Below are 27,796 nucleotides of genomic sequence, written 5' to 3'. Positions count from 1 at the left end.
ACCAGTGTAATATGTGTTTTTCGCGTCTTTTGCCACTCAGTGGGCGTGACCGGTCGACGATGACGTCACGCGCATACCCTCCATCATGTTTTGACCTTGGTTTTGACACTGAGTGGTTAAAGAAAAAAAGAAAAAAAAACTGCTCAGTTGCTCAAGAAAATATGGTTTATGGTATTATGGTATTTCTATTTATTCTTATTAATTTATTGTATGTTATTTTATGTTTAATTTCTATTGCTTTAAATATTTTATGAAATCATTTCTTAATTGACTTTCTCTTACTGTATGTACTTTACTGCCTTGCTTTACCTTGAGTTTCTTATCCTATTTTGTATGTGTGATACATGTTTACCCTGGCCTGTGATCTTTGTTCAATAAAAATAAATAAATAATAATTATAAAAAAAAAGGTTAAAGAAGGGAACAAAAGATTTTGTGTCTGTGACAGGATCAGTGCAGACATTAGACAATAAAATGAAATATAACACAATAATAATAACAACAGGACAGAAGAATGCATTGTCTGCTTTTATTAAGATATAAGAATTGCTGTAAGAATGTCACACAGCGCCTTCTGCTGGTCTGTCATCAGCGCCCACACAAACTTTCTCTCTGTGTGTGTGTGTGTGTGTGTGTGTGTGTGTTTGTGTGTGCGTGCGCGTGTGTTTGCGCACGCGCAGTCGCCTGTTCGGATGCGAGCTGATACCCGGATGTTAATCGGCGCGGCGTCCAGTGCGCAGCTGCAGGCCGGACTGACTGAGGTGAGCAAAACAAACCCAAACATGTACAAACATACACAACATATTTCAAGTTAGCATCAACATACATATGTATATATGTCACATAATCTATTAGACTGATGTTTGAAGGCTATCTTTGTTATTTTGCCAACGTAAGCTGAAGTATCTTAGTTGTTATGTTTTCATCGAAATCCACTGAATAATTAAATGTATAGGAGCCGTATATCGACTTATGTGACACGGAATGATACCAGTAACACTATTATACCCGCTTTAAGTGCTATTAAACGATTTCTTTGCGGTTAAATGTCTGTGTGTAAATGCGCCATAATTAGCACGTTAGCTTGGTAAGTTTATGCAGGAAGATGAATAAAACATCTTTATGGCAAAAAATCACAAATGATTCCGAGTGATCATAGTTCATTTCAAGTTGCACATTGGTCTTTAAAGTACATTCAATAAATAATATCATAGTATGGTCATATTTTAGTACCATGATAAATATCGTTGTACTTTGATATTGCCTTGCTAACAAAACTACTTTGCTAACATTTCCATTAAGTTATTAAAAAAACAGTTTTTTAATGTTCTCCGAACTTTTGAAATGTCCCTATTAAATGTTTTAAAACGTTCTTTGTGTCATACGAACGTTAAGTGAGCATTCCATTTTATTATTCTGCAAGCATTAATGGAATGCTACTTTTCGAATGTTCTCTGAACGTTCTAAAACAAGTAAGTTAACATTTAAAAAAACGTTTCATGAAGAAAAAAATCCATAAATAATGTTTTTGTACTGACGCTTTGAGAACATTATTAAAAACCTTATAGCGTTGAGCATGTTCTATCATTGTTACTGGAAGACCATTAGCCAAGTTTTGTGAACCTCCCTGTTATCTGGGTATACAATCAATGTAATGTTGTGTTTATGTAAGAATGTTTGTAAATATTATCATAAAAATATAATAGAATAAAATCTTTACTGCTACAATCTCTGGCTGTTGGAAATTGCTGAAGTTGCAGCTTCACGACTTGTATGGCATAAACACAGGACATTAACAAGGTGTATAAAACAGGCCACGAAAACCACAGTTGAATAAATGTGCTGCACAATGAACCCATGTTGAGTGAGTGTGTGTCGGTTCACAGGAACAGGAAGGGAGAAGCAGTTCATGGAAGACAGTCACCATAAGACAGGAGACCGCAGTCATCCGGAGGTGTGTGTGAGACTAGCTTCATCTGGAAATCACACACTAGCTATATATTAATATACAGACATCTGATGAACACTTTGTTTTTATTACAGGACACTGAAGACGGCTCAAAAGGTTGGTATTGGACACACACACACACTACATACAGAATCTATGAATCTAATCATAGTCATATAGTTAGCGATACACGATTATCGGTGGCGGGTGGAGATGGGGATTGCAATAGTTTACTTATTTGATCATTAATTTATATATTTACATGTTTATTTACTAATTTACTTAATTATTTATCACGGGAAATGAGAATATTTTACTATCAGTTGATGAAGAAAAATGTCATGTCGCATAGAAATGTTTCACTGAAAAGGCGAGCCTGTGGATATCGCACGCAATTTGCAAACTTTGTTGCACAAGTGTTAAGCTCCTTACACACTGAGTCCGAAATGTTCGCATGCGTTTTTTCGTATTTGCCACTCGGTGGCTCTGAATTGTCAAAACACCTGTCAGAATGCTTGTTACGGATGCGAAAAACGCAGAAAAGCGATCCTGATCCCAAAAGTTTCGAAGGCAGTGTGTAAATGGGACCGTGTTTATTTTTAACGTGCGAACATTTCGGAGGAGAATTTCGGACTGAAAGTGAAAGTGAAAGCAAAAACGGTCTGAGCTTTTGGCATCCGACGCTGCATTAACGGCACATTGATTCTCTCAGACACGACGAGAGCTGAATCTGCATCAGTGCTGATAACGGCATATCAATTATCTTAAGTTATTAGCGTAATATTGTGGACCACACATTAGTGACAGTGAAAAAATGAGAAGAATCAATATTTCTGGTCAAACAAGTTTAGCTTTAAGTCGGCGTTTGAAGCTGCTTTTGATTTTCATCGCTGACTGATGATTGTGCTGTGTTCAGTCATTACGCCTCTATAATCTTTGTAATAATAGTAATTATTATTAATAATAATAATTTGTATCTTTATTAGTCTCTTTAAATGTTTTGTTTATGTGCTATGGAAACAAAACAATGTTGACTGACAACCATTGTCATCTTAAACAACGACTATAACAGGATGCGTGTCTTTTATAACAAGCACTCTTGCCAGTTTGTCAGTGAATCACCTTGCAATTCAATTTTGATGTGGGATGAAGTTTTGTAGTCGGTTTTAAAAACATTTTCATTGAGTTTCATTTCATCTTCCATCCTCAGACGCAAGTCGGTGTTATGTGGTGATGTCGTTATTACAATTAGGGAAGGCAAATGAATTGTAGGTCCTAATATTTATTTGCAAATAATACTAGCCTGATAATAATAATATTAGTTCATGTTTTAAAGGGAATGAGCCAATTATCCTCTTGATATCTTCGGCGTCGATACACAACACTATCGGCACAACACTAATGCATACATGAAACTCTTGAATACACAAATCTGAAGCCGTCACAAACATTAGCATTCAAAAGTTGCTTTAAAAAAAAAAAAAAAAACTTCTTTCAACATTAATAATAATGAATGTTTTTTGAGCATCAAAGCATCATATTAGAGTGATTCCTGAAGGATCATGTGACACTGAAGACTGGAGTAATGATTTGACCAAAGGAATAAATTAGTTTAAAATATATTACAATAGAAAACGGTAATTTTAAATTGTCATAATATTTAACAATATTATTTTTCTTTTTGTATTTATTAATCAAATAAATGCAGCCTTGGTGAGCAGAAGAGACTTCTTTTAAAAAAACATAAAAAATCTTACCGATCCAAAACTTCTGACTGGTAGTGTATATTGTGTTTTGGTTTCTGATTTCATTGGAAGTACACAGTCTTGTGTTTTTATTAGTGATTCACCGAAATTAGCCTAAACCAAAACCCAAATGAACGTGTTTTATTTATCCAACAACTGAAACCAAAAATAAAGGTTGGTTGATTAGGTAATTGAACTCAGTGTGGTGTCGTGTTCAAATAAACCAGGCGTTGTAAAGTCAACGGTTTCAGCTCTCTAAAGCTTTTTCAGCCAAAACTTTTTTATTTTTTTTATTTTTTGCTGTTTCGGTTCAATATTTTCAGTTGCCAAAATGTTTGTGCATCACTCTCTCTTTTCTGACTCTCAAATATGTTTAGCTAAGAATCAAATGCTGTGTTGTGATTAATATGAGAGCTGATTGGTTCATGGTTTGAAACTCTTTTCTAAATGTCGTAATCATTTGTTAACAAACAAGTATTCTTTACTTCAATGAGCTCATTGTTTCTGTCTTAAATTATTACATTGTTTAAATTAATACATTTTCAGCTAACTGTGATTTGTAGATAAGAACATTACACAACTTAAGACGGTCACCTCTGATAACAATCACTCTGAATTGTTATGTGGATTCATGCATTTTCTGTAAAGCTGCTTTGAAACTCTTTGTATTATGAAAAGCGCTATACAGATAAATGTGAATTGAGTTTCTCAAAATGCATCACTTGGTTGTGCAGAATTTAGACATTTAATGCCACTTGAGACCTTTGAGGATTTGTAGAAGTCATTATTCGTCGAATCAAAACAAAACTTGGCATTCGAATTTTTGGTGTGTCAAGAGGCGCGCGAGACTTGATGATGACGTTAGGGATACAAAGGGATACAGTTGATGACTAAAATTGTGCAGCGACATACTTGACCAAACCTTCGCATCAGTCAGAGCTGAGTGTGTCAACAAAAAGTACTCAGATCCAGTTGAGCGTCTGATGTTTTTGACGTACATTATGTAGATGTAGTGAGTAGTAGTAGATTGTTTCTGAATGGCAGTTTGCTGTTTTGTGTTCATGTAGTTTTCTCAGGTTACTGACACAGTTTTATGCGCAATTGTAACCTAATTTTCTTTGCCATGCACATTAAGCAAATTATATTTTATTTAAATAACTATCCTGTGCTATGCGCTTAATTTCTTCTTAACCCCTCATGTCAGAAACGGGCTCCTCTCCGTCTGCGGCATCTTTCAGCACGCTCACCTGTGCCTCGTCACGACCCAGTCCCGCCGAAACACCCTCCCCCTGTCCTGTTGTCGGGGGTTCGTCGGGCCCCCCTGAGGGAGGGAACAATGCAAAGCGGGCCGCTGTGGCCGACGGACAGCCCCCCCCCCGCGGTGTCCCAGCGCCCCATGCCCCGCGAGGTGCCCCCGCGCTTCCGCAACACGCCGGAGCCAAAAGTGCTACTGAAGAGGGGCCAGCCGCCACTGTCCTGCATGCTGCTGGGGGGCGCGAACGGAGCGGACAACACGCCCCGACTTCCCCTGCAGGAGCACGCTGAAGCCTCAGGTGGGTCCCTCTAAAACTGTTGGGACAGTTCACACAGAACGGTCTTTAATCCTCTGGTGCTCTTCGCGTGTTGTTCAAAAGTGACCGAAATTTATTTTCTTATCTCAATGAATGTTCTATGTTTTAGTTCGATAATCTATTTTTTTTATATATTGTGTATTTTTAGAGGATTTTATGGTACTAAATTATATTTACGCTGTATTTATAATCCATTTATTCACTTTTTTGAGCATAGACCTGAAAATTAAATGTTCTACTTAAACTGTCATAAATCTCGAATGCTTTAGAGCAACAGACTTAAGTTTGATCTCTTTTCAAAGACGACACTTGGCAGATTATTGCTGAAGTGAAAAAAGTTTTAAAAATGGAACGTAAAAAAGGTTACAGAATTTTACATTTATCAATGTTACATTTTTATATGAAATTTAAATTTTCAAAACGTTTTCCTCTAAAACTGTGAGAAAGTCAAAGCCATAAATCTAAACAAGTTGTGTTTAAAATTTGAACTTGATATCTCCAAAAATTTGCTTTCAGTAAGATTTTGTTTGGCCGCAGTACCAAAAGTTTTCACTAGATAAAATTCGTCTCCCATTAATTTCCAATGCGCTTATTTTTCACCGCGAGGAGCACAAAGTGTTGCTATTTTTCAGGACCATTTAACCTGTTCGAATCATGTCCATGATTTTTTTGTGTGTTTACATAGCAAGTGCCAAAACCTTTATCAAGTTTCGTACCATTCTGATGAAGGAAAAAAAAAAAAATACAAAAAGAGCACAGTGGTAAAATGTATTCAACAGAGCTGGAGAGTCTTATATGGGTGGAAGTACTGCATGCATGTAAATCTGCCTGCATGAGTGATTTTTTTTGAATTTTATAATTGGCAGGATTCAAATTGCTTAGAGACCTGCAGTTTTTTTTTTTTTTTTTTTTTTTTTTGGACTGGGAACAGATTTTGTGTAGGCCGAATATCATGACAATGATGACATTTTTTTCATTTTTTTTATTGCATCTTCACATTTACAAGATTTATGCAAAAAAAAAAGAAATTACTCTTGCCATTACTTTTATGCATTTTTAAGTCTGTTTACATGACTAAAATAAAGTTTAAAATATACAGTTGTTTTATTATTATAAAACTAAATAAAGTGTGTTTTTTGATTAACTGAATTAACAAATTTCCTTTTGTCACTTTTGATGAATTTAATGCATCCTTGTATGAATTTCTTAAAAAATATCATAGTGACACCAAACTTTTGTACAGTACGTTTGTTTATACGTTAGGCTTGGGCGGTATCAAAATTTTTATACCGTCAAACCTCCTCCCTATTTTACCGGGGTATACGGTATTATCGTGACTAATATAAAATTATGACATAAGGCTCAGACAGCGTCACCAAACTGTTGGCTTGTGCCTACAGAAACTGAATACCAGATTGGGCAAAAAAATAAAATAATTCAAGCCCAACCTGTGCACGTTGTGTCCGAGCCCGGCTGACGGCATTGAATGTAATTATTGAGTGCAAGCCTGATTTAGACTTGACTATTTTTAATACGTGGGCCGTTATAATATGGCGGCGCCAAATAATTTTTTAACGCAGGTGCTGAGGGGGGGCTAGATAATATAAATACTATTAATAAATGATCAAAAATGGGACACTTAATATATACTATTTAATTATCTTAATTATCACAATTAAAGTATTACTTTTATTAAATTAAACAAGCACAACATTCAATCAAATATTATTAAAGATTTATTATTATTAATAAATTTTTTCAACATAATATCTCATTATTTTGAAATGTGTGCGTGCAACAAGCAAGAAGTGCATTTGTAAATCCGGTGACACGCGTCCATTGATTTTTATTAATACAACTTTTCTGTCAGCGTCTGCTGCAAAGATTAAGTTGACGATCGCCATCTCCTAGTGAACGCGCATATATAGAGAGAAATGCAAATCATGGACTACATAATCAGAAGGTATAAGCTAGCCTTTTTCTTTTCGTTTTGAATTGTTTTGTTTAAAGAAATTGACGATCGGCATCTCCGTAGTGAACGCACCTATAGAGAGAAATGCACATCATGGATTAATCAGAGAGTATGCTGCCTATATTTCTTTTCGTTTTGAATAGTTTCATTTAAAGAAATTGCCGATTGCCATCTCCATAGTGAACGATAGAGAGAAATGCACATCATGGATTACATAATCAGAGAGTAGGCTAGCCTTTTTCTTTTCGTTTTGAATAGTTTCGTTTTGAATAGTTTTGTTTAGTGAATTTGATGATCGCATCTCCGTATGAACGCGCATAGAGAGAAATGCACATCATGGATTAAATAATCAGCGAGTGGCCTATTTCTTTTCGTTTTGAATTGTATCGTTTAATGAAATTTCAAGCTTTATTTAGATATAGGCTTATCTGTCATGTCTGTGAGGCATACACTGAGTTTCAGTTAATTTATGATGAGATTTCAATGCAAGTGACCGCGGAGCGCCAGCGCACGATCATGTCATGATATTGTCTGCTATATTTTATTCTCATTTATTAAATCCAGGCAATTGGTTGATGAAAAATTTATTAAAATTAAGATACAATTTATACAAAACGAAATTCACTTTAAAGAAAGGCCTTTTACAAAATGAAACTTAATTAAGTGGTCAAAATGTCTGACTCCCGATGCATCCCATCTTACTCGTGCTGTTCACTTTTTATTATCAACATAGATGAAAAAAAATAACATTATAATATTTTAACAAATATGAACTAATGCGCTTATTTAATGAACTCGGGGCAAAATGCATCCTCGCAGCAGTGAGTGGGTGGTTGTTTTCGGAGATGCGACATTAGGTTAGAGGTGTTTCCTTCTCTCGCGTTCACCTTTTTATTGCACAATTTACAAATTGCCTCGTCAGTATTTACCGCCTCTCCCTTCTCTCTCTCTCTCTCTCTCTCTCTTTCTCCTCCACACTGTCACTTGATGACAACCACACATAAGCATTTTTAGGCATTAAATAAATTATATTTATATATTATATATAAGTGCCGGTAATGACGGTATTGAAACTGATACCGTTGCTATTTTAAGACCCCGCGGTATACGATATTACCAAAATACCGCCCAACCCTATTATACGTAGAGTTTCATATATTGTTTTTTTCTTTGTGTGTGTGTGTGTTCTGATGTTTGTTTTTCCTCTTCAGATCATACGGTAGATTCAGTTTCTCTGCACTCATCGTCTGACGCCTCTGCCACTCCCACTTATGCAAATTACACATGGGGGCTTGGCTCAGAAGGTCAACCCTCTGCTCAGGGAATGGACAAGGATAATCCTGACGTAGAGAAATGGCCAAGACCGGAAGACCATTGGAATAGTGATCAGACCTCACAGTCTGCCAGGTTAGGGATGGATGAGTCTGCCGCCCTGGGAATGAACAGTTCTTCTCAACTCTCTGAATATGCAGAAGCCAGTGTGGCAGGAGGTGCATCCTCACAGTCCGAGAATAAAGAGTCCATTAAAGGAGTCAATCAACATTTAAATTCCAAGGTGTCGTCACCTTCTGGAGACCAGGAGCGCACTCAAAACTACAACCCTGATGACCCTGATAGAGCGTCTTCAGGTCGAGATCTCTTAACTCACACTGCCTCTGAGGAATCTCCTTCTGCACCCTTGAGTCCAGCCAATGCGCTGTACCAGACTCTTTGCAAGAACAAAGAGCCCATTACTGGGGATTGGGCTGGACCAAATGATGGTGGAGATGTTAGAGTCTCCAGTGCGGATTTGTGGGATACAGGACAAGACCTTGTTGGGAAGAGCAGTAATGCAGTAGGTGGAAGTTCAGGTGATGGCACTGGTATCTCTCAGGGAAAGTGGGATGAAGACACAGTAGGTTCAAACAAACAGGCAGCTACAGGATGGACCTCAAACTTAGCAGTTGGAGCATCAAAAGAGGATGGGAGAGAGATCTCTGAGGTAAGAATGGATAGTTTACAGGACTCTTCAATGCTTGCAAACAGTGTGGGATCAAGAGAAGACAATCAGAAAGCAGGAGATGGCTGGAATGGGTCAGAGAAAGAATCGACTGGTAGAGAAAGCAATGAAGATGGGAAGCAAGCCCACAATCTGGTTCAAAGTCCCTCCGGACGTCAGGCCCTTCACCCAGAAGAAGCCTTGCAGAGCATGATCAATCACACTAACCTGGATCCTAAAGTGCTGTGCAACACGGGATGGGGCAAGACCCAGATCAAGCAGAACGTTGCCTGGAATTTCGAGGGCGACAGTGGGAACGTTGGTTGGGATGCTGAAGCGCACACAGACCGAAGTAAAGAGGGCCGGAGGAATGCAGGTGATCTTTCCAGCTCCAAAATGCAGAAGCAGGAGGTTAGACAGGTGGGTCGAGCTCAAGGGTGGACAGGACATGGAGAAACAAGTGTTGGGATTGGCCGCAAAGGGAGTGGTTGGGGAGAAGACCAGGAGGTTGAAGATACAGGCAGGAGGGAAGGAAAGGAATGGAAACAGGGTGGTGGAAGTGAGTGGACGCCATTGCCCGAGGGTGGAGGCTGGAAGGAAGAGAGAGGCAGTGACAGCAAGAATCAGGATGAGGACATCCCGGAAGAGTCGGGACAGCGGAGTGGAGGCTGGGGAGGTAACGGGGGCGGCAGTGTCAAACAGCACCAGGGATGGGGCGAGAAGCTTCTTCCATCACCGATACCAAACAAACAAACAGCACTTAAAACCCAAAATCAACAACCGCAGCAGCAATCGCAGACCCAGCAGCAAATGCCGGGATATCCAAAGGCCTTGCAGGACAGGGGTCGTCCAGGAGAGCTGGATGACCAGGGCAAAGGATCCGGGTGGAGCTGTGGGCCAATCCCTCAGATGCCTTCAGTTGTAGAGCCGAGTGGGTGGGATGAACCCTCGCCTCAGTCCGTCAACCGGAAGATTGAAATCGATGATGGCACGTCTGCTTGGGGCGATCCGTCACGCTACAGCAGCAAGAACGTCAATCTGTGGGATAAGAACAGTGCACCGCCCCAACAGCAGTCGTCTGGAAGACCGCCTGGAACCGCATCGAAGAACTCTGGTAAGAAGGCTGCAGTTCATATTGAGTCGATTAAACCATTTTGAACCAGAAACATCCCTTTTATTGAAACATTTACACTTTCTAGCTCCTGCAACATGGGCACGCAGCAGTGGTCCCACTGAACCATCTGTGGACAGTGCCACGGCTTCTTGGGGGAAATCGTTTGATGCACCAAGTGGCTGGGGGGAATCGAGTGAGCCAGGGAAAGGTGGAGGATGGGGAAACTCCCATTCCCATTCTGTTAAGCCTGGTAATAGCCTATCCAAGTACACATGCCCTTTACATACTGCCAATTCTGCTGTTTTCCCATGGAATTGGGCTACTTTTAAACTGTTGCCATGTGTTAAAGATGTGACATTTTCCCAAAAATAATTTTTGACTGAAATATTTGACTGAATATTTCTTTTTTAGCACAGTTTCAATATTGGTATAAAATTAATTGGGTAGCGTAAGGATAATTTTTTTTTAGCTCTTTTATGAAAACTTAAAGGAAAACTGTAACTTTAATTGCAACTAGCCTAGTGTAAATCTAAGTATAATGTTCTTGATTATTTGTTGCATTAACGGGAACAAGGTGGAACACTTCCACTGTGTAATTTGTGCTAATTTTCATATACATTCTCTTCAGGTTCAAAGTCTATGCAAGAGGGGTGGGGTGATGAAAGCTCAAATGCATCCCGTCACTCCAGCTGGGAGGAAGAGGATGGTGGTGGAGGTGTTGGTGTTTGGGGAAATCGGGGATCCCAAAGTAACACATACAACTCTGGCGGCTGGGGGCAAGGCCAGGGGGCCAGGAGACTCAACACTAAGGTATGTTTAAGCTCTTCATAGCCAGATCTTTTGACCTCACCAAGACTAAAGGAAAACATTTGACTTCTAAGAACCACAAACCTTAACATTCCCAACCCTCTCTCCTTTGGTTTGTCCCCCAGAGCCCCCTTAAAGGTAACAGTGGGGACTCGTGGGCATCTCCTGTGACTCGGCAGTTCTCAAACATGGGCGTTACGGTAAGCTAGTCCTTGCCTTTGTGTTGATTTGTTCTTGTGTGATGCTGCAGAGCTGTATAAATATGCTGATTGTTTATGTCAGGATGAAGACTCCAGTATGGGTCACGATAGACATGACAGGAGAGGAATGAATGACGGTGAGATGCGGAGAGGCGGCAGGACTGGGGGAGCTTTCCGCTCACAGACTTCCAAAGAGATGCCATGTGGGGAGACCGGACCTTACCTGGACAAGGTACTGAGACTCTTCCAATGCCATCTTCACTGAAGGAGAAAGAAATTTGTATTTAATAACAGAGATCGCATGACATATAAATGCATTTCTTGAGAAGGAAGAACAACTGAACTTGTTCCAGGCCTAAGTGACCCTCGAGCAACTTGAGGTTTTGATATCAAATTTGACCCCAGTTATTTTCTTAGTGTATGCCACTGGTCTTATTTTTGATTTATTTATTTATTTTAGTCCACATATTGTAAATGATTCATCCCGGTTACCTAATCTTTAAACAAAATGTCTTAACTTGCTCTTCCCGTGATAAGCTAACTCAACGTCTATGATGTATCTGCAGTGCTACTCACTTTTCACAAGACAATAACTAATGGCAAAATTATAAATTTTTTTGTCTAATTTTACAAGCAGTTTCAGTTGGAAATGCGTCATAATACGGAAATCCATTGTAGCTTCTGTTTTTTTATATGGACTAAGGCTCAATCTGAAATTGCATACTTGAGTAGGTACCTATTTTGAATATGTAATTACTACACATCCGATAAAAAAAAGTTTGTTCTATATTGTTTTGATGTGTGTTGTCTGGATGTACTACACTGTCATATGACCTACTAGCATCATTTGCCATTCATAACTCCTCTCCCGTGGCCTCATGGGATTCGGAATCTCGCCTGTCGTATTAGGTAATCAGTGTACTTTTTGCCTACTCTTTTATGAGTACTGTGAATTCATGCTACTCATCCGAAATGTTTTTAATCTACTGTTTAGTAGGCAAGTATGCTATTTCAAATGCAGCCTAAGTACCTTTTAGGTACCTTTGTTTAGGGTGCCATTTGGGACAAGGCCTAAGTACCTTTCTCAAGGGTACAATGGGTCCATAGGTAGATTTTCACAGACTTGAAAAAACCTTATAAAGCCCTAATCTTGATCTCTTCTTTGCTGTTGTTTTGAAGGTCGGGGGTCATAATATGTATGGCAGTGGTGGGATTCCTCCAATGAGAGGGATGCATCAGGCTGGTGTGCACCCCTTAAACCCTTCCCCCGGGATACGAGCACAAGTGCCTCCCCAGTTCCTGCCACCTCAGGTCAGTTTGTGTTTTTGGTTTTAGCACTGTGATAAATGGATGTTTATTATTAGCTCACGGTTCCTCCATGTTTCGGCAGGTTCCTGGGCCGATGCTGAAGCCAATGGCGCCCCCTGGTGGGGGGATGTTCCCTCCACAACTCTCTCCCCAGCAAATCGCCATGCTCAGTGGCATTCATCCACACATGCAGCAGTTCCAGCTGGTAGGCATCACATTTTGGCCCTGCAAAATAACATATGTTTAATAAGCGTTATTTTAACGTTTTATATGCGTTCCTTGTCCCAGGCCTGTCAGCTTATTCTGCAACAACAACAACAACAGCAACAGCAGCAGTTTCTGAATCAGAGGAAGTTTCCTCCTCCTGTAAGACAACAGCACGACCCGCAGCAGGTACAGCGTTACCGCTCACCCAGATGTTAGCACAGCGCCCCCTACTGAATTATCCAAAGAACTGCACAGTGCCCTCTACTGACTCAACCCTATAAAGCCTGCTGGATCATATTTGAAACGCAAATGTCTAAGGCCTCTAAATTAACATGATCAAAACTTTGCTGAAAAACCTACATGCCTTCTGTCGTCTGATTGATAGTTTAGACTTGTTTAGCGAGTAAAAGGCTTTTAGTATAATTGTACAAACGTCCACCTTCAGTTTGTGTTCATTGCTGTGGAAGCTGCACTGATTTTTATCAAGTACACGTAAGGTTAGCTTTTATATTGTTAGTAATATTTCAGGATGAACACTTACTGGACTGAAGCAACTCAGTTGGACTAGATTGTCCAGATATAATTTTTTAGCAGATATAGAATGATGACTGATATTAATATGGATTTTTTTGCAAGTAGTCTGTTATACTGTTATAAAGATTTCATTAATGTAAATTACATTCATCATTATTTCATCTTAATTTGTGTCCGTATAAATATCAGCAACTGCATCAAATTGCATTTTTTTGCTCAGTTTGGGCCTAACACATTTTAATTTGTTTTTTTCCCCCTTTATAAAATATCTAAAATCTATTGGAGATGGATTCACTTGAGAAGCAACACTGCATTAGATATTCAGACCTGTTTTCCTAGTTTGTGTCTTTAATACAAGTGTATTTGTCTTCCTGCACAGGCAGATTTTTACACCTATTTTATGTATAATCAAGTCTGCCAGTGCATTAAGACAAAATAACTGTACCGGTATATTGAAGATGGAAAAAGTATATAAAGTTTTAATACCATAGTGTTGCTTGCAAAAATAAATGTATTTTATTTTAAGGATTTTTAGATATCTGAACTGGAATGCAAGACAAAAATAAATGCTCATTAAGAAAATATATTTTGCAGAGACAGAATTGCACATTGTTTTCATGCTAAGTCAAGTCAAGTCAAGTTTATTTGTATAGCGCTTTTCACAATACAGATTGTATCAAAGCAGCTTCACAGTATTAAATTAAAATAATACAACAAAGTTTGTTTCAAGAGGAATTTATTGATTGATAAAATTAAATTAAATATCCCCAAAATATCCCCAACTGAGCAAGCCAAAGGCAACAGTGGCAAGGAACCGAAAAACTTCATCAAGTGACCTAATGGTGTCCTAAAACTCCATCAGGTGACCTAATGGAGAAAAAAAAAACCTTGGGAGAACCCAGGCTCAGTCGGGGGCCAGTTCTCCTCTGGCATTTATGAGCTAGAGGCCGGATTGTAGTTTGAACTGTAGGATTATATGAATGCCTGGCTGAAGAGATGCGACTTTAATCTAGTTTTAAACTGGGAGAGCGAGTCTGAGCAACGAACAGTATCAGGAAGACTATTCCAGAGTTTTGGAGCCAAATGTGAGAATGCTCTCCCTCCTTTGGTGGTTCTGGATATCCTAGGTGTGACCAAAAGCCTTGAATTTAGTGATCTTAAAGAGCGCGATGGATTATAGGGTGATAAAAGATCCGTTAAATAGACTGGAGCTAAGCCGTTTAGGGCTTTATAGGTCAGTAGCAATACCTTGTAATTAATACGGAACTTTATAGGTAACCAATGCAGTTAGGCAACCAAATTGAGTAAGTCTCTTTCACTAAGGTGTGTTTTCTTCATAGTTGGCGCGGATCATGGCTATCCTACAGCAGCAGCAGGGGGTCGGAGGGCCCAAACTCTCTCCGTCCCCCATGGGAGGACACATCCCCAAACACCCAGACGCGCACCTCCATCACCTGGGCATGAACGCTCACAAGCAGCCTGATGTGCCAATGCATTCGGCCATGGGAGGATCTGAGCTGCACAGCAAAGGTCCAGCTGCGTTCACAGGTGAGGACCGGTCAGACTTCTTTAACTGGAAAGTGTGTTATATGGGAATGTCCTTCTTTAAATGAGAATTTGCAATGGTTTCAATCCTTCCCCCGGGTAATTTTGACCCGGAATTTTTTTGTGAAATATTTTTAAAAATTGAGTGTTCATCAGAGGTGTCCAAGACCCCATGACTTTTGTCGCATTTGAACCACGAACACACGCACAAAAAAGGTAATGATTTTGAGCAGTTTTGTGGTTGAAATAAAAAAAGGAACAAATCCTTCCCCCCCTTATGAATGAATGGAATGTGAGGAATGCTTTAGTACACATAGACAAACCTAAAAATGCTCAAAATTCAAACTAAAAATGCTAAAACTTTACCAAAAAAACTATTTTATAATGTCTACATGTGTATCTGAATGCATACTGAAGTGAAACTGACTTAAGAACTTTAGGACCCAGTGGACCAGCTCATATGCTCCATTTAGAGCTATTCGCCATCTAGTGGCTAGAGTCATGAAATATCATGTTATCAGACAAGACACCCAATATAAGATATTTTGAGCTGAATTAAAAGGTTTAGACATGAAATTGTGAGTTATTTTGAATTTAAGTTGAAAGAATGTGAGGAATGTGCTTCTTAATTACTATTTATTTATTTATTAAATCTAGTAATTTAAAGGTAAATAAAAAAAAAAGAACAAAAAATCTCCAAACAAATTGCATTCAAAAATTGGAAAAATATTATCAAAATGAAATAAAATAAGCTTTCTAGACAAAATAAAAAATCTATATAATTTTAGGGCTTCGGGTCATTTAGACCCGCGAGGGGAGGATTTGTTACAAAACGCGAGGTTGAGAAATCTCGTAAGTAAATTTTAATCTGCCTGTGTCAGGTTTTGCGAGCGGATCTGATCTGGACTCTATGATGAGTTCTCCTGCTGGATTGAAGGATGGAGGTGGGTCTCAGTCTCGATTTAAGTGGATGATGGATGGGAACAGTCTGACGCCCTCCCCGCCAGAGCAAACACTACACAACGGTACAATACTACATTCACATATGCACTGAATGTAGAGCCCTGTGATTCGCTCTTAAACGGAATAGCGGAATCCAGTCATACAAATAGAGTTTACTGAATGTCACAGAATTCTGGATGAATAATTAAAACGCTGTGCACTTGATCACCTGACGATCTGGATCAGCTCTTCACTACAACCCGCCAAAATAAACGTTCGGTTTAACTTTAAAGAAATGATGACAGACGTTTTACTGTTGTACAGTGCAGTGCACTTCTCAGAGTGAATAGGGTGTTCACAGATCCTTAAAAAGTTAAAAATGTCTCAAATTCCTTAAAGTAAAAATAAGTCCTTGTCTTAAATCCACTTTTTAAATGACTTAGAAATGCAACCAAACTGACACAGTTGTAAAGATTTTCGCTCGTTGCTTTTTGAAATAGTAAAATCGGTCTCATTATAATTATACTTAACTTTATTTCTCTTTTTACATTACTATTTGTATCCCTAAGTAAATGTTATTATTATCATTCTTTCTGTTGTTATTATTTTTATTATTATTATATTTTTATTGAATATTTTCTTCTTTTAAAAACTTCTTTAAATGGTATTTAAAAAAGTATTAAATTTGAAGTACTTATACCTACAAATACCCTGGTAATAATAAAAAGTAATACAGTTTAATAGAAATTTTTTTTTTATGGAATATTACTCAATATCGTCCATAAACCTCTGTTGAATGTGCAGTGCTTGGTTTGAATTATTAAAATTTCACTTGACTTTTAAAGCGATTAATGGAATTGTTAGTTTTAACTATGGTTTTTGAAGCATTAAAACGGAATGCAGAATAAATTCAAACGGAACGCACAGAATTTGTGGGAAATAAGCTGATGTCACGGGCTCCTGTAAATGTGTGTTAACTCAGTGTGTGTGTGTGTGTTCAGGGCCGGTGAAGCTGCCCGGCAGCGGCTCGTTCTCTCAGTTTGACGTGTTGGGCGGCGGCTGGCACAGAAGCACAGCTGGGAAAATGGACACGCCTCCTGCAAACCCCACCTGGCCTCCAGGTAACTCTCTTTATTACTGACTCCCCTGCTTTGAATCAGTCAAATTACTTGAGCTGTCTTGACTTGCCTCACCCTAACATCGGATTTATAGGCATTTCATTCAAAACTGATTTTTTAAAAAGTTTTTTAAGTCTCTTCTGCTCACCAAGGCTCAGTTTATTTGATGAAAAATACAGTAAAACTAAAATATCTGTTTTCTTTGTGAATATATATATATATATCTCTCTATCTATAGTGTAATGTATTCCTGTGATCAAAGCTGAATTTTCAGCATCATTACTCAAGTCACATGATCCTTCAGAAAGCATTCTAACATGATGATTTGATGATCAAAAAACATTTCTGATTATTATCAGTTTTGATCAGAACAGATTAACCGCAAACCGCTTGACGTTTACCCCTGGGAATTGGTTTCAGTCTGAATAGTATAGTAGTATATAGTACAATTTTTTTGTACGACTGGCTTGACAGGAGTTATTCAGTTAAAATCGTTATTTTAAAAGAGTCTGTCTCAGATGCAGTGGTCTTTTCCCATTATAAAAATGTAAAAATCCCATTATAGCCCATAAGAGTCAGTCAGTCGCAAATGTCTAGTTGGGTTGATGTAGCAAGGACATCTTAATAAACTGTTTATCGTCTGTGTTATTACTTCCTCATCATTGCATTCAGCTCAGCTTGACGTCTGATATTATATGAAAGGGTTGTCACAGGTCCTTGAAAAGCCTTAAATTTGATGTTAAAGACCCTGCAGATCACATGCATTTACTGTCTGTCTCAGAGTTTCAGCCGGGCGTCCCGTGGAAGGGCGTCCAGAGCCCTGAGCCCGAGCCTGACCCCTACATGACCCCTGCGGGAATGATGGGATCCGCCGTGCTCGCTGACACAGAACATCATCTGCTGCAAGACAACACAGGTGCTGAGTCAGAGAGGGTTCGCCTTAACCCGGCCTCATCTTCAGACGCGCATTCATGTGTCGTTTTACATCAGTGTCGTATTTACCATGTTAGAGCAGATCTGTGACCCACATTAAGTGTTTTGATTCAAATGTACCAGATAGACTAGAGATCGACCAGCACCAACTGTATGTTTGGCTTTTCTCTCAAAAATATGACGGATATCTGATTTATTGAAGCATCACATACAAAAGCACTCTGGCAGGTCTCCCACACTAATGAAGAACTTGGAATTTGGTATTAAGTTTAATTTAAAAATGTGTTGCTAATGTTTAAATACAGAATTTTTATTATTATGTAACTCAAAATTATATATAAAATAGAAAATATTGATTTAATCTAGTTTACTTTTTTTTTTTTTTTGTATATATATAATTTGCCCTAACATGAAATAATAGTTTCATATATTAATATATTCAGAGGCCCAATGCTGATATTTATATGGACAAAAGGATGAAAATCTGATGCTTGTGATATAAATCAATGAGATCTTTATAGCAGTATAGCAGATGATTACATAAAATGCCTATATTATAAATATCCATATCTGCCAATAATGTCTTAGTAAGATGATATTTAAATGCTTAGTTTTATGATCAAAGCTCTGTAGTTTTAACGCCCCCCTGTAGTCAGTAATTTATCCCTTAAAACTCATCTTTGATCACCAAAATAACATATTTAAAGTTTTTTTCCTTGAAGAAAGTTTCTTTGTGCCTTAAAATATCTTGAATGTAACTCTACACCCGTGCCTCATTTAGTATACGTGGTTCTATGAATATGCAAATGAGCTCCGCCTCCACTCACTCGCAGCAGCTCAGAGATCCACTCGTTGACGATCACACGTTGATCGCGTTTGGTTCACTGCAGTTTTAAGGAGAAAATACTCAGCAATGGTGTTGACTTATGAATTTACAGATGGTTTGACTTAAAGTATATATACATATAAACAACATTAAAAGCTTGATTTTCACCACAGGGGGACTTTAAAACATATAATGCAGTGCAATTTAATAATGATTGATAGATGAACTAATAAACCTTCCTCAAAAGCCTGATGATCATAATTTAGACTTGTGTATTTTCTATAAAATGATGTCTGGATAATCAAGTAAACTAAAGTTGCTTCAGTCCAGTTAAAAGTTATAAATAAATAAGTTATTCTAATGTTAACGATAAAAATCAGTGCAGATTTCACAGAAAAGAGACACAAGCTGAAAGTGGACGTTTGTACAATCACACTAAAATACCTTTTAATATATATTTTAGATGTTGATCACGTAGAGGCCTTATAAATGTGACTTGCTGTGCCTAAATAAGTCTGACTCTGTGTGTTTTCCAGGGTCAAACTCTCTGAGCACCTGTATGCCTTCACCTGGTGCCTGGCCGTACAGTGCCTCAGAAACGCCCCTCTCTGCACACGGGACAGGTAACGCCTCAATACCATCCCAATTATGTTTATTAAGAGTGAGATGTTTATTAAGTCCCCCTGTGGTGAAAATCAGGTTTCTTAATATTGTTTATATTTCTGTGTGGTGTTTTTTAATATGCTTTAAGACAAACTCTGTGTAAAATCATAAGTCAACACCATTGCTGAGTATTTTCTCCTTAAAACGGCAGTGAACCAAAAACACGGTTTGAAATCGCTGGTGTTTCTGACGTCACAAACTACCTTGTAACCAATCAGATCAACGTGTGATCGTCAACGAGTGGATCTCTGAGCTGCTGTGAGTGAGTGGAGGCAGGGCTCATTTGCATATTCATAGAACCGCATATACTAAATAAGGCGATTTTGTAGAGTTACATTCAAGATATTTTAAGACATGAAGAATTTATTAAAAGGAAAAAACGATTTTGGTGATCAAAGATGAGTTTTAAAGGTGCATTGTGTAATATTTAGGAGGATCTGTTGACAGAAATGCAATATCATATACATAACTATGTTTTCAGTGGTGTATAAAGACCTTACATAATGAACCATTATGTTCTAGATGCACTAGATGCCGCAAAAAATGAAAATGTAAAAATGTAACTTTTTCACTCTACTACAGCATAAAAATACCATATGTTTGCAGATATTTAGGAAACATGCCAAGTTCACATACTCGTTTCTCTGAAAAACACTTCTACAGCCAGTTGATTTACTTTGAAATGTGCGTTTCCAGGCTGGAATGTGTGTTATTGTTTTGGTCTGTGATACTGCACGTTGCCAGTTTGTCAATTTTCATTGTCCATAATGCGCTCGTTCCTCTTGCGTTTGCTCAAACTGGCAACCCGTGTGAGCACCGTCCAGTCTGAGGAGTAGGAGGCGGGAGAAACGACGATTTCCGATATTTTAAATTCGACTGCAGTACCTATTTCGACCACTATCGTTCTTAGAGACTGCACCTTTAAGGGATGAAATTATTGACTACAGGGGGACTTTAAGCCTTTTGAATTGCTGAAACATCTGGTAATATTTCAATAACGTTTCCAGCTAAATACTCCGAGCTGAAGTCCAGTTGGCCGCCGGAGCCCATTGGACACGGGAAGTCGTGGCGAACCAATCGGAGCACTTCTCACCTGCCCCGTCCCCCGCCGGGCCTCAGCAGTCAAAAGCAGGCGTGGTCGGGGGAGGGGCCTCGGATGCCCCGGGCCTGGGGAGGCGGAGCCAGCGGCCCGGACTCGCCCTTTAAATCAGGTACTGCAGACACACACAATCATCATACGCGAGCAACGGACCCGCGTGAAGCTCAACCTGTTCATGTTCATCGTGTTCTTCAGAGTGGAGCGACGGAGGAGCGTCGGCGGGAAAATCATGGCTGTTACTGAGGAACCTCACGCCACAGGTACAGCGGAGTTTATTCGGTCAAAAATACAGCGGAAACTGGGAAATATTATCGCAATGTCAAACAGCTGTTCTCTATGTGAATATGTGTTAAACTCATAGACTAAACAAAATATGGACGTAGTGTGACGTCACCGTAGTGTTTCTGAAGAACATTTTTGAAGCCCAATGTGGGCGGAGCCGGCCGTCGCCATCTTGACAGCGTCACTCCCGGATAAACGAAAATGGGCAAAGATGCGGATTAGCTGAGGTTACGTGACGCTAACAGACAGCAGACAAACGGCTTGTAGTGACTCAGCGGCAATCCACCTGTCACTCAAGTGGCCACGCCCTTAATTATGCAGAACTTTAAGGCTTAATATAATTTAAACGGATGAGTTATAAAGAAATTCACCCCAGTTGTCATGAAGGGCAAAATTAGCTATATAGACCAAAAGCACTTTTTGCACCAGGCTTTTTTTTTTCTGCTGTAAAGTTGGTCATTTTAACATGGGGGTTTATAGGATTGACTCTCTTTTGCAGCCGGTCTCTAGTGGCCAGTCGATGAATTGCAGTTCCATGTTGGATACAAGAGAGAGAGCAGAAGGTTGCCGCTTGGTTAAACTGTAATTTATTCCTGTGATCAAACTAATCAAAGGAAAAAAAACAACATTATTACTCCAGTCTTCAGTGTCACATGATCCCTCAGAAATCATTCTGATATGATGATTTCTGACTAATGATGCTGAAAATTCAGCTTTGATCACAGGAATAAATAAAAAATTTCTATATATTCACATAGAAAACAACTTTTTTACATAGTTATACTATTTCACTGTTTTTCCTGTATTTTTGATCAATAAATAAATGCAGCCTTGGTGAGCAGAAGAGGCTTCTTTCACAAACATTAAATAAATCTTACTGACCCCAAACTTTTTTAGCGACAGTGTGTCTCTGAATCAGTTGGCGCTTCATGCGAATCAGTTTGAAGATTTTTGACTGTATTTTGAGTGTATTTGTCAGTATGTTTACAGTTAAGCACCACAGTTGAGGTGTGTTCACGTGTGTGCAGATCGACGGCTCGACACTGAGGACCATCTGTCTGCAGCACGGCCCCCTGCTGACCTTTCACCTTGGCCTGACGCAGGGCAGCGCTCTGATCCGCTACAGCAGCCCTCATGAGGCCGCCAAAGCCCAGAGCGCACTGCATATGTGAGTCACACACACACTCACTCACGCACGCACATACATACATGCACTCTCACACACACACACACTCACACACACTCACTCACTCAGACACACACACTCACGCACGCGCATGCACGCACTCTCTCACACACACACACACACACACACACACACACACACACACACACACACACACACACACACACACACACACACACACACACTAACTCTCACTTACAGTCAAACACACACTCAGTCACTCACACACACTCACACTCACTCACTGACAGACACTCACTCACTCACACACTCACTGACACACTAACTCACACACTCACTCACTCACTGACACTCACTCACTCACACACTCACTGACACACTAACTCACACACTCACTCACTCACTGACACTCACTCACTCACACACTCACTGACACACTAACTCACACACACACACTCACTCACTCACTCACTCACTCACTCACTCACTCACTCACTCACTCACTCATTCACACTCACTCTCACACTCACTCACTCACTCACTCACACACTCACTGACACACGCACTCACTCACTCACTCACTCACTCACTCATTCACACTCACTCTCACACTCTTACTCTCACAGTAATTTAATTTAATTTTCCACATGAAGTGACTTTGATCTTGTGTTCATGTTCAGGTGCGTTCTGGGAAACACCACCATCGTGGCGGAGTTCATGAGCGAGGAGGATGTCATGCGTTACTTCACACATTCCCAGAGCGTGGGGGGGGCGGGGCCAGCGGAGGGCTCGTCTGACTCCGCCCCTCGAGAGGGCGAGCGGCCCGCGGGAGGGGGTGCGGGCGGAGACTGGCAGGGGCTCGACGTGTCCACCGGATCCGAAACGCCAGGACTCGCCCTCCTCAGCCAATGGAGCAACAGCACCGGGGAGGGGGCGGGGAAAGGGGTCTGGGGGGGCGTGGCTCCCGGTTACCACGGCGGCAGCCTATGGGGCGCACCTCAGTTAGAGGACGGCTCGGCCGGGTTGTTGCCAGGCAACCTGCTTGGAGGCGGGACTGACAGTTTGTGATTGACAGTAATTGAGAAACTGGTACATGGAGTTTAAAGTGTGTCGTAACGGCATCAAACTGCAAAAATAATGATTGTTACCAAACATGTGGAAGCCCAACGCTTTATTATAATTTTTCCGTGAAGTTTTCGCAAAGACAAGGGATGAACCTCATGATAACATCTTAGTGTAACCCGAAACAAGAATTTTGCCCTGTGACATTGTTTGTAATGAAAACCAATCATCTAATTCTCATTACCATAATATATTTGGATGTTTCATGGTTCTACATCGTTATTATTCCCAAATGTTTTTTGTTTTTTGTTTTTTTTTGCTGTATTATATTTTGTACATACAGCAATAGTTTATTTTAACGTAATTAATTAATTAAAATGTATAATAAAAATAATAGTATTTAAATCAATACATTTAAAGCATAAATTAAAGGCAGCATTAACGAATACCACCGTGATGGATAAAATACTAGCTGAATGATGTCACATCGCAAAACAAAGTATGTATGCATCAATCACATATCTATATGAAAACTTAAACATATTCTCCAGGTATATTTTGATTTACTGAGTGAAAAACAAGTCATCTAACGCACGGCTTCTGTATGTCGTCATTGTTTTTGCAGTTGTTTCTGGTGGAGCTGATTTCACACGCCGCAGCTTTAAGACAAGCACACACACACACACTCACATCCAGAGCTGCATTTCCACACACACACTGGACGTGTTGACAGGCTTTCATATCCAGTGAGATGTTAAACACACACACACACACACACACACACACACACACACAGGTGCAGTGCGAGCGCAGTGGGATTTGCTTACAGACATTCTCGTCTTTGCCAGAGTTAAGCTATCATGTATTTGAATGCAGGGACTGTTTCTAAAGGCCTTCTTTCACACACACTGCTCAACTTGAACAGCCGATGTAAATTTGATGTTGCGCTGGCACACGCAGACAGTTTTAATGCTTCGACAGTGGATTTCTTAAGTTCGTTCGAGCGCGAGAGCATTTGAAGCCGGTCGATGCGTGAAACTCGCCCCAAAACAGTCCACATTTCACTCCAGAATCAAGTCAAAATCAAAAGAAAAACTATTTTTAGGACCAGTTTACAAATTGTGATGTTATTTTCGTGATGATTGAGCACATTTACTCTCACATTCTCATTATTGTAATGCAAATGGTTGTCAGTTATATTTAACAGTGACGGTAATATTTACTATATTGCAGTGAAAAATACTGGTATCAAGATGCATAGACACTTTAAATAATTAAAATAATGACATTTGTCTGCAAGATACTAATGAGAATTTGGGAAGAAGTGTTTAATAGTTGCAAAACTATCGTTTGCTTGAGCGTGATGTTTCGTTTGAGCGCAAGAGTATTTGAAGCTGGTAAGATGCGTAAAACTCGTGAACATTTTAAAGAAAACAACCTATTTTTATGAGCAATTTACCATTTTTTTGTGATATTTGTATATGGCAGCTGGTTTCCGCCATGGAATAAAAAAGGTACTTGTGACTTTATCTCACCATTCAAACTTTCCTTAGAACTGCGATACATACATACATTTGCAACTGCGAGTTAACATCACCACTATGAGTCAGAATTGAGGGATATAAATTCGCAATTGTGAAAAAAGTCAGAATTGCTGGATGTAAACTAGCAATAGCGAGAAAAAAAGTTTAAATTGTGAGATGAAAAAGTCGCAATTGTGGAAAAAAGTCAGAATTGAGGGATACAAATTCGTAATTGTGAAAAAAGTCAAAATTGTGGGATGTAAACTCGCAATAGCCAGAAAAAAAGTTGAAAATGTGAGAATAAAAAGTCACAATTGTGGAAAAAAGTTGAAATGGTGTTTTTTTTACACAATTGCGAGAGAACATTTTTTTTTTACATTTTTGTATTATTATTTAATTTTTTTCAAATGGTGAGTTTATACCCTGCTATTCTGACTTATTTCTCGCTATTACAAGTTTGTATCTGGCAATTCAGTATTTTTTGCGCCGCTATTTTTTTTAGCGAGAAAAAAGTCATTGCATAACATAAATGCAATTGTGAGATAAAAATGTGTGATTACCTTTTAGTTTTTTTTATTCTGTGGTGGAAAAAAGCTTACGTATTTTCTTGACTGTGATTTACTCGCACATTTTCAGTGTGACGCAAAAAGTTGTTTTTGCAATCCTTGTTATTCACAATGGCGAATCTCGTTACATTCTCACTACTGTAACGGTAGTAGTTACTATATCACAATGAAAAGTTCTGTAATGCGATCAGATTTGATTTAAATCCACTAGTTTCATGATGCATTAACACTTTACAGTTTAAATAACGCCATTTTGTTAGAAATGAGCAATAGTTGCTATAGAAACTATCATCATGATGATAAACGTTTTACGCGGTCCTAAAAATAGGATTACATTTTCCTCACACAAAACGTAATTTCCTTGCGATCCCGGTGTGAAATGTTGTGATGTTTTGCGAGATTCGCGCAGATTCTGTTTCTTTTCTATCCAGCGCGGCGGCGTTCCTGTGAATTTTGTGCAACTTAAACGCATCTGTACTCGTACTGACCTTCCACTGTTCCCTTCTTTATCTGTTCGTCAGGTTTGCTGTTACATTTATACGATTCGTACGCTGTTTTTTGCTATGGCATATACCAGTTATCTTCAGAGACTTTCAAGTGTGTTGGACGGACTGATGGCGTCTATAATGCGTGTATGTGTGCACTTTACTGTTTTTGTCTGTGTTTGTGTGCGGCTGTACATTGTTAACTGTGCACTATACACTGCTGGTTGTGTTTTACAAACGTTGGCATTAGCGGGTTTCTGCGATTGGCGTTTCTTTGGTTGTTTTTTAAGCGTACTCATGTAGCCTTTTTGTATTGGCTGAACTGCAATAATAATGATTCTACAAGCATTTTTAAGACACAAACGTGTGACGGCGTTTCTGCCAAACTTATCCGCCTGTCCAGAGTTTACAAACAGCTGAAAGACATGTGTTTATATGTGTCTGTATTGTTGTTTTTGTTTTAAATTAAGACTTTAACACTCCTTTCAGTGTTTAATTTTTTTGAGATTTTACAGAGGAAGAAAAAGTGAAGAGTTTATTTAAATAAAAGTGACATATGCAGCTGTTATGAAGATTTTTTTTTTGTGGTTTCTGGACTCTTATTTTGTCGCTCAGCTCGGCTGTAAACCCGTCAGTGTGTTTAGAGGGAAGTTTACAGGTTATAATTGTATTTCCAGTTACTTTTTTTTTATTTTTTTTATCTGGGTAACACTTAGTTTACAATGAGGTCCTAATTAGCAATATATTTTTACAGCTTTTTTAACCTTTGTTGATTTTAGTTAATAAAATGTTTGTTAGTTCACACTGCGTTAACTAATGTTAACAGATACAACTTTTGACCCTAATAGTAAATGTTGAGATTATAACATTAATAAAGATCAATAGTATTGTTAATTATAATTTTTTTGTTAACATAAAAAAAAATAATATGGTAAAATGTTACTAAACTCTTTTGAGTAACGTGTTTTTAACAATTCATACATCAGTACATTAGATGCATTCATATCTTTCCACACTGATAAAGATGATTCTGTGCTACAGAAGAAAAAAAAAATGTAATTTATACATGGGATTTTTTTTTTTTTTTGCATTTGAAGAATTCTAGAATTTAAAAAACAAAGTAAATTATATATTAGTGCTCAACTCAAGCTTGTAGAAATTAAAGAGTAAATATCAATGATATAAAGTTACGTGAAACCTTCTCAACTTTGCTGATACTGGTGTTCCCATCATGCACCAGGGCATGAATGATTAATGAGTAATTAATTATGAATAATTATTTATTTTTTTTCACTATTTTCCAGCTGTTTTTACACTGTTGTATCATTGCTTTTGATGATAGGTTTTGTAACTTGCTGTTTTATGACATCTGAAGTTCATTTTCTACTCAAAAACGATCTATCGAATGTTACCATCATTGTGTATTGTGTTCGTGTTAGTGCTGCATTACTTCTATTATACAGATATTGAATCTTCACGATATCTATTGTATTATTTAAAACGATCACTTTAACAGCATGGTTTAATTCAATGTTGTATTATTTGAGTAAAAAGTTCATTTTGTTACATTTAGTTAACTTAGTTAATGTAGATCTTAGTAGATTAGTAACTTAGTAGATTTTACTTAATTATATTAAACATTTTTTTAATTTCACATATAGAATTAAGTATTATTTACTTAATTGCTTCATGAATGTTAAGTTCAATAGTATGTAGATTTGACTTGATAATAGCAGGTAAGTTGTACAGAGCAGTAGCAGTAACATTTAGTTAGGAGAACTGTATCAAGTACATACTACAAGGTTTTTTTCAGTGCATATAGTGTGAAACTGGATTATTTGGATTAATAACAGATTAATCTCAGCTCAGCTTTTAACATGTCTGTATGGGTTTAATTCAGTCATGTTTCACTGTTAAGCAACTTTACAGAAATTCATAATGTTAATATTTATAGTATTATAATGTCTTAATACCACATTGAGCAGTTTAGAGCCGAAGTGATAGCCTATAGTTTGCATTTGTAAAATTAACCATGGTTTAACTCCAAATAAAGCCAAAAAAAAACCATGGTTATTGTTGTTAAACCATGGTAACCACAAATTAACCATGGTTTTGCTGCACTAACCATAGTTTAACCATGGCATTTGTAGTAAAACTAAATCATCCACCCCCACCCCTTTCGTAACTAAGGGTGGAGACTAAACCACCAACCAAACGCTATT

At 38.5% G+C, this 27,796-nt stretch overlaps 1 protein-coding gene and 1 long non-coding RNA gene across 4 annotated transcripts in view; one reads left to right on the top strand and one right to left on the bottom strand.

The window, feature by feature from the left end:
• Positions 1 to 27,796, bottom strand: part of LOC309503405 — a 311,403-nt gene that overhangs the window by 39,167 nt on the left and 244,440 nt on the right. The gene's annotated exons all lie outside the window — the stretch shown is intronic.
• Positions 147 to 26,142, top strand: tnrc6bb.1 (trinucleotide repeat containing adaptor 6Bb.1). 3 transcript variants are annotated; one of them, XM_082168334.1, is made up of 22 exons: positions 147 to 179; positions 680 to 760; positions 1,886 to 1,953; positions 2,043 to 2,064; positions 4,897 to 5,245; positions 8,447 to 10,327; positions 10,413 to 10,577; positions 10,956 to 11,137; positions 11,260 to 11,334; positions 11,417 to 11,566; positions 12,514 to 12,645; positions 12,725 to 12,847; positions 12,931 to 13,035; positions 14,724 to 14,931; positions 15,810 to 15,953; positions 16,872 to 16,991; positions 17,770 to 17,904; positions 19,284 to 19,370; positions 20,418 to 20,621; positions 20,705 to 20,769; positions 21,820 to 21,959; positions 22,619 to 26,142. In XM_082168334.1, exons 1-22 carry the CDS (start codon positions 162 to 164, stop codon positions 23,004 to 23,006), a joined length of 4,842 nt encoding a protein of 1,613 aa, XP_082024460.1. In that variant the 5' UTR covers positions 147 to 161; the 3' UTR covers positions 23,007 to 26,142. The 3 variants fall into 3 exon arrangements, with proteins under 3 accessions (XP_082024460.1, XP_082024461.1, XP_082024462.1); XM_082168335.1 differs by lacking the exon at positions 19,284 to 19,370; XM_082168336.1 differs by lacking the exon at positions 20,705 to 20,769 and having other exon boundaries at positions 22,619 to 22,759.

The sequence above is a fragment of the Leuciscus leuciscus genome (assembly GCF_965113295.1).
Source record: "Leuciscus leuciscus genome assembly, chromosome: 1".
Classification (NCBI taxonomy): domain Eukaryota; kingdom Metazoa; phylum Chordata; class Actinopteri; order Cypriniformes; family Leuciscidae; genus Leuciscus; species Leuciscus leuciscus.
The sequence above is the reverse complement of the archived record's forward strand: the minus strand, read 5'-3'. Positions and strand labels throughout refer to the sequence as shown.

What these genes read in the sequence shown, in the direction of transcription:
- tnrc6bb.1 (XM_082168334.1), top strand. An exon ending in CCGGACCTTACCTGGACAAG is followed by an intron (nt 11,567 to 12,513) that starts GTACTGAGACTC and finishes GTTGTTTTGAAG; the next exon opens with GTCGGGGGTCATAATATGTA. An exon ending in GGACTCGCCCTTTAAATCAG is followed by an intron (nt 20,622 to 20,704) that starts GTACTGCAGACA and finishes CGTGTTCTTCAG; the next exon opens with AGTGGAGCGACGGAGGAGCG.